The sequence below is a fragment of the Pelmatolapia mariae genome, linkage group LG22 (genome assembly GCF_036321145.2).
Source record: "Pelmatolapia mariae isolate MD_Pm_ZW linkage group LG22, Pm_UMD_F_2, whole genome shotgun sequence".
Lineage (NCBI taxonomy): Eukaryota > Metazoa > Chordata > Actinopteri > Cichliformes > Cichlidae > Pelmatolapia > Pelmatolapia mariae.
In genome coordinates, this window is record NC_086245.2 from 16,907,440 (window position 1) to 16,913,855 (window position 6,416).

At 38.7% G+C, this 6,416-nt stretch overlaps 1 protein-coding gene across 1 annotated transcript; it reads left to right on the forward strand.

The window, feature by feature from the left end:
- Positions 1 to 1,923: 1,923 nt before the first annotated feature.
- Positions 1,924 to 6,149, forward strand: rida (reactive intermediate imine deaminase A homolog). Its single transcript, XM_065470814.1, has 6 exons — positions 1,924 to 2,092; positions 3,376 to 3,481; positions 3,583 to 3,637; positions 3,725 to 3,793; positions 4,559 to 4,614; positions 5,093 to 6,149. Exons 1-6 carry the CDS (start codon positions 2,028 to 2,030, stop codon positions 5,147 to 5,149), a joined length of 408 nt encoding a protein of 135 aa, XP_065326886.1. The 5' UTR covers positions 1,924 to 2,027; the 3' UTR covers positions 5,150 to 6,149.
- The last annotated feature ends 267 nt before the right edge of the window (positions 6,150 to 6,416 follow it).

The window sequence follows — 6,416 nt, forward strand, 5'->3', positions numbered from 1 at the left end:
AGAGAGCTGAGTGACTAGGCCAGGCCCTGAATTATTGCATAAATGGTTTAACTGCTGTTTTCCACTTCAGGAAAAACACATCAGGTTGAGACAAAAGACTCGAGAGACGTAACGCTTGTACTTAAAACCAGAGCCGCTGCATCAGCCACACACGTGATTTCCACTTGTTCTTTTTATTTTTAGATGATAATTTTTCCTCCATTGGATCAAGTTTTCTTTTTTCTTTTTTTTAAAATTTATTTTCCCTGCAGCTTTTTTCAGCTATCAGTGAGAGTGCTTTCTGTTTCCTGATATTTGAAGGGGAGAAAAAGACAAAAAATGTGCTTTGTGGGTTTTGGGACACAAGCTTTGGCTTCTTTTATGTGAACATGAAGGCTTTTTTCCCCTGTATTTTTAATAAGTGAGGAATGTTTTCCTTTCTTATCATAAATGAAGTCAGCTGTAAAATTTCCCACACACTGCATATGCTTGTTGGACCGCTTTAGTAACCAAATTCAAAGGAATTTAATCAAAAAAATGAAAAGAAGAAAAGAATTTGTAGGTTTTTAGTCCCAAAAATCATCAAGCATGCTGAGTGGTTACTCAGCATTACTATTTTTTTTTTCTTTTTTTGTCTCTGTTTCTGGCTTCTGGCTCTAATTCAGCTCTTCTGCTAAAGTGTGTGTTACTTTTTAAGGGCTAATAATGACCCTGTGAATGAATGAATTCATCCTGTCTTAATGTTAAACATGTGCAGTGAATCTGCTGGTTACTGTTACATATGAATGTGGTTTGTAGGTGAAGCAGATGGAAACCCTTCATGAATTAAGCCTGCAGTTCACACAACCATTCACTTTATTTATTAACCGCTCTGCTTTCTTTTCTTTTCGTGACACTGGTTTAAATATGGTGGCTGATTTGGCTGTTAATATTTTGGCCCTTGGTCATGTAAATGTGGTTGGACTATGCATGTTTATACTTAAGTTTGCTCTGTAGTAGAACGCTGTTGTATAAGGAAAGAGTAATGTTTAAGAAGAAAATGTGGGATTCCTTTAATTTTGCTTTTATTAAAAACTATTGAACATTGAAAAGGCCAATAGTTTGTTTTGGGGGTTTTATGATTTTGTTTTGTTTCTTTAGAACTGGCTGTAATATGTACAGTTACCTAAAGCCACCTTTTGCTATATCATTATGATTTTTGTCTTCATTTACTTCAGTTATTCGGTTTATGTAAAGATTGAAGGGTGTAGAGTGGAATGTAAGCATTTAATTTATTATGTTCTGTTTGTAATACTTTAATAAAGTTTCGAAAATGTTGAAAAAGTAATAAAAGTCACTTATAGTTAACCAGAGCTGGCTTTGGTCTAATCTTTAGATGTGGATGGATTAATACCAACATGACATGATTAGATACTCTGATTTTATTATGTAGACTTGTATTACTTTTTTTGGAAATGGAAAAAAAATACAACAAACACACACTATGAAAAGTGCATGAAAGTTTTTGTGTTGACTGTCACATTTGCTTTATTCTTAGCCTCTAGCACAGAGAGACAGGTACATTTACATTCCTGGATGCCGAAAAAAAAGTCCCATGAAAAGCTAAATAGTATGTTTTGTGTTAACTAATGTGGAAAATAAAAGTCGCAGTGATTTAGTGATGAATTAAATGTGTTCAGAATTTGAAAATTGATTCATCTCATAAATCATGACCCACTGGCTCTCGTTATCCGTTAAAATATCGACCCTGTATTTACTTGGTTTCAGATCGATATCAAAACTTACAGTATCGGGCAGTACCGCTGATCTTTGCCTTCATAAAGGCAGCTTTGACGCTCTTCGCCGTAACTCTTCTGCCAAGGGCGCATTTCATTTTCTATTGAACACCTTTTTATAACTATAAGCGCGCCTGCTGCTCCTATATTCAGTGCGGTACGGTAGACTTTACGGAAACAGTGTTCCTTCTTTTTCTGCAGCTTTTCTTGCACAGTCGCATTAATCACAGCTCTTCGGAAAGGTCGGCAGCAAGCTGAAGAAATCTGGGAAGCATGTCTGCGCTCAACAGAAAGGTCGTTAACACTTCGTCGGCCCCGGCTGCCATCGGCCCATACAGGTGAGACGTGGGAGCACAAGGACAGTCCGATGTTTGATCAGGGGCTGGTCTTACAGTTCAGTGAACTCAGAGAGAGAACCAAAGTTAAAAGTTTCTCAGTGGGGCAAAGGGACCGCAGCATAGCAGGAAACCGAGTAAGGTCGACAAGCAGGTGGCTTAAAATGGCTTCAATTCGTCGCCAAATCATCTACACACCAAAAGCTCCTGTGAGACAGGGAATATACAGGTAAGGTGTCCCGAAGAAAGTGCTGGGACTTTGGGAAAGTGCTTAAACTTGTTCTGAATCCATCATAACAAGATCAAAGTTCACACGTGGTTTATAATTTATTTTTAAGAACTAACTTCCCAAGACGGAGTGGGATGATTTATAAATCCAGCTGTTTGTTTGTCTGTCCTGATTGAGCGGTAGCAGCTTTTCACAGTTTCTTGCTGTGCAGAAAATTATACAAAATTATGCGTTTGGGGTCAAATACACGTGTGGGTTTTAATATATGTTAACACGACTGTAACTTTTCCCTTATAATCACTACATTGTGATGGTTAAGAGACCTGCAGGTAGTCTCGATTTTTAAATTTTTTTCTGAACAAAATTATTTAAGTACTGCACATCTGCAAAAAAATTAAAACAGAAGACACAAAAGATGTTAAAATAGACTACTTTGTCTCTATTGTAATTAATCAATTATATTTTGGTGTTAAAAAAATGTATACTATTGTGGTGTAATGCATCATTCACTCTAAACCAGTTTGCATTTTAAAATGTTTTGAATTTGTAATGTTACTGAAATAAAGAAAGAAAATTGTAGACATTTCAGGATGAAATTCTGAAGTTGCCAGAGGTCTGGGGAGAAAAGCCTGAGTTCTTCAAAGATGAGGATGAGGAAGACAACAGTATCTCAAATAACCACTCGTTACAAGTGAAGTATGCAGAAGAGAATCTCTGAATGCACAACAAGCTGCAGAAGACCACAGTGGATGTCACTCCTGTCAACCAGCAACAGGAAACTGAGGCTCTAGTTTACACAGGCTCACCAAACCAGACAGAAGATTGGAAAAATGTATCCTGGTCTTGATTTATGCTTTAACATTCGATCAAAATTTGGCAAAAACAACATGAAAGCCTGGATCCGTCTTGCCTTGTATCGGTGATTCAGCCTGCTGGTGGTGGTGCAATGGTGTGAGGAAATATTTTCTTGGAACTTTTGGCCTCTTGTTTCACTTTCTCCTGCTGAAACATCATCCTGAGAAAGAAACCAGTGTGTGTGTGTGTGTGTCGTCCTCAGCCAGGCGGTGATCGTGGACAGAACCATGTACATCTCCGGTCAGCTGGGGATGGACGTTGCCTCCGGGAAGCTGGTAGACGGAGGAGTGCAGGCTCAGGCCAAACAGGTGAAACTCACTTCTGTCAGTGTTTAGATCAGCTACAGCAGAAGTTGGGTTCACAACAGATTCCTAAAATACAAACAAATCTTTCCCATTGCGTCCTTCAGGCGCTCGTCAATATTGGGGAGATCCTTAAAGCTGCCGGCTGCGACTACAGCAGCGGTGAGAAACTGAGCTTCTCCTCGTATGTTTCACATGTTTTGAATTTTAAACACGAGCTTTCAGAGCACATAAACCCTTTCATTTCAGTGGTGAAGACTACTGTGTTGCTCGCAGATATAAATGACTTCAACAACGTCAATGAGATCTACAAGACATGTAAGCCAGCACTATATTGTTCCTTTCATTTTGACCACACTAGCAGCTCTCTGAATAGACAGGGAAAATGACAGTGTGACAAGTTTAGGAGTCACCTGACTGATGCACTCACTCAGCTTTTTCTCTGCTGCTCGACAGCAGCCTTCTCACTCACATCCTCCTCGCCGATCATAACAGTCAGGTGTAATGGAAGCTCCAGCACCCAGAGAGCTGTAAATAGACACCACTGTGCAGGCACACAACTGTAACCCAACCTTTCCCAGCAGGCATTGCTGCACTGGGCATTGACTCCCACCTTTCTCCCTCGCACTGCCACCGAAACCACAGGCAGGTTACTTACCCTGACCCTGGTGAGAGGAAGGAAAGGAGATGTTTCATTGAAACTCTGTTTTGATCCTTTAAACTCAGCCTTTACTGGTTTATAAAAACTGGTTTAAAACTTAAGTTAAGGCAAAAATGTGCCTTTCCAGGTTGTCTGTGTGTGTGTTTGTGTGTGTGTTAGCCATCCTCAGCTACTGCTATACACCAGCCAAAGGAACTTTCTACCCAGCAGCTACAAAGCACCTGTGCTTGTTGTTTTATTGCTTATCTGTAATACATGGGTAAATGATCTAACCACTCATAAATAAAGCCTTTCATATTATTAGAAGCTGAAATGAACCATTCAAATTGAGATTCATAGATGGGTTCACTGATGGAAGTGAATAACTTCACCGTGCTTCTGCAAATGCATGCAAATGTAACGAAAATGTTTTCCCTCCCCAGTTTTCAGCAGTAAGTTTCCTGCCAGAGCTGCCTACCAAGTCGCTGCACTCCCCAGAGTGAGTGTTAACCAAAGCTTTAGCACTGTATTACATTATGATACACCCACTTTAAAGTCCCTGCTACTGTGCACATATGGATGATGTCATGAATTTCATTTTTATGCTGATCGGAAACGGAAAGGTTGAAAAAGGAGGGATTTGCATTTTATTTTAAACCACAAATTAAACTATTAATCATGTTTTGGTGATTTAATTTGCTTACATTGTCACACAGCTGCTATTTGGACAAATGAGTAAATGTAGTGTAAATGCTGCTTTTGGCCAAATTCAAGTTATTGCTGCTAAAGTTGGATCTACAAGCTGCAGAATTATGGGGATCACTTGGTTTTTCATGGGACTGCAGAGCTGTGTATAAAAGCTTTTTGCAGGGGCTTTCGAATGACTGTGTGTGTGTTCATTTTTGGACAATATTATAATTTAATATTTCGCCTCTGCAGTCATTTCTTCAACCTGCGTCTCCTCCTTTTCTCCTCAGGGTGGGCTGGTGGAAATCGAGGCAATTGCTGTTCTCGGTCCTCTCTCCGACTCCTGACTAGCCGGCAGCATCACTAACAAGCTGTAGCGCCACCAAGTGTCATTATAGATTCACTGTGGAAGCCTGATTGTATTTCCAGAGAACACCTGAAGAGCTACGTTGAATTTCACCAGTCTTTTTCAGTCTTTCAGTGTTTAAATTCAGAGCAACATTCAGCTGTTAATACTTCACAGCCTGCTCATTAAACAGACAGTAGGGATCCAGTAGGACTGGACTCAACATCAAGCCTCTTGGCTTCTGGTTTGATAACTTCACTCATTATAAAAAAGAAAAATGCTGTAACACATCAGTGTGACATGTTTGCTTTCATCCTGCATCAAATTAAAACACAGAGAATATGTGTACTAGATTTTATTTTAAGGTGATCTTTTTAATTTTCAACAGCTTATTACTAATTACAGATTTTTGGGACTAAAAATGATGACACATCCGGAAAAGAAACTGATCTTATAAGGGACGTTAAGCGATGTCACTGAAGTTGTCACTATTGATGTGACACTATACCTTGTTTATATCTAAACAAATGTAACCAGCTAACCTCAAACACTGGTTATACTTTGCGCGTTATATTTTGCCCAGTGTTTTTCATCACTGGTTTGTACACTCATACAGTAAGACCTTACTATGGCATCTACTTCAAATTGGCCTACAGGATGATGCTATGATACATTATATTGAGACATGCTATTCTAGGTGCAAGAAGAAAGTATATTATCAACTTAAGCTCAAGGAGGCCAATAAGGACAGAAAGAAGGTGTGGAAAGTTTTAAATAATATAACGGGTAGAGATCTCGCTCCGGTGGTGTCGCACATCTAGATCTAGATGAAATACACAATCATACTACACGATTTTCAACAAACCGCAATTTAGTAATTCCTCGAGTTAAAAGTAACGTTTTGAAAAGCTCTTATATTTAGAGCATCTTTTAAGTGGAATATATTGCCTTATGCAATTAGAGAATTAGCTGCTATTCACAATTTCAAAAAACACTTAAAAGCCTATTTACACAGCTTTTAATTATTGTAAATATTATAAGAGGGCAATGTGATTTGTTTTGGAAATTGGTGTGTTTTGCCTCAGTGTTACTGATAATTTATATGCTTATATTTTCACAATTGTAAAATCTCACTGTGGACGTAAGAGCCAAATTGTGGATATTTTGCATTCACCTTATTGTGTAATATTTTAATTGATTGTATTTGATGGCTTAGGCCCAGGAAGACTAGCAACCACTGTTGTGGAAACTAATGGAGTTCCTTATAA

What these genes read in the sequence shown, in the direction of transcription:
- rida (XM_065470814.1), top strand. Translation starts at nt 2,028, where the DNA reads ATGTCTGCGCTCAACAGAAAGGTCGTTAACACTTCGTCGGCCCCGGCT. An exon ending in GCTGCCATCGGCCCATACAG is followed by an intron (nt 2,093 to 3,375) that starts GTGAGACGTGGG and finishes TGTCGTCCTCAG; the next exon opens with CCAGGCGGTGATCGTGGACA. An exon ending in AAGTCGCTGCACTCCCCAGA is followed by an intron (nt 4,615 to 5,092) that starts GTGAGTGTTAAC and finishes TTTTCTCCTCAG; the next exon opens with GGTGGGCTGGTGGAAATCGA.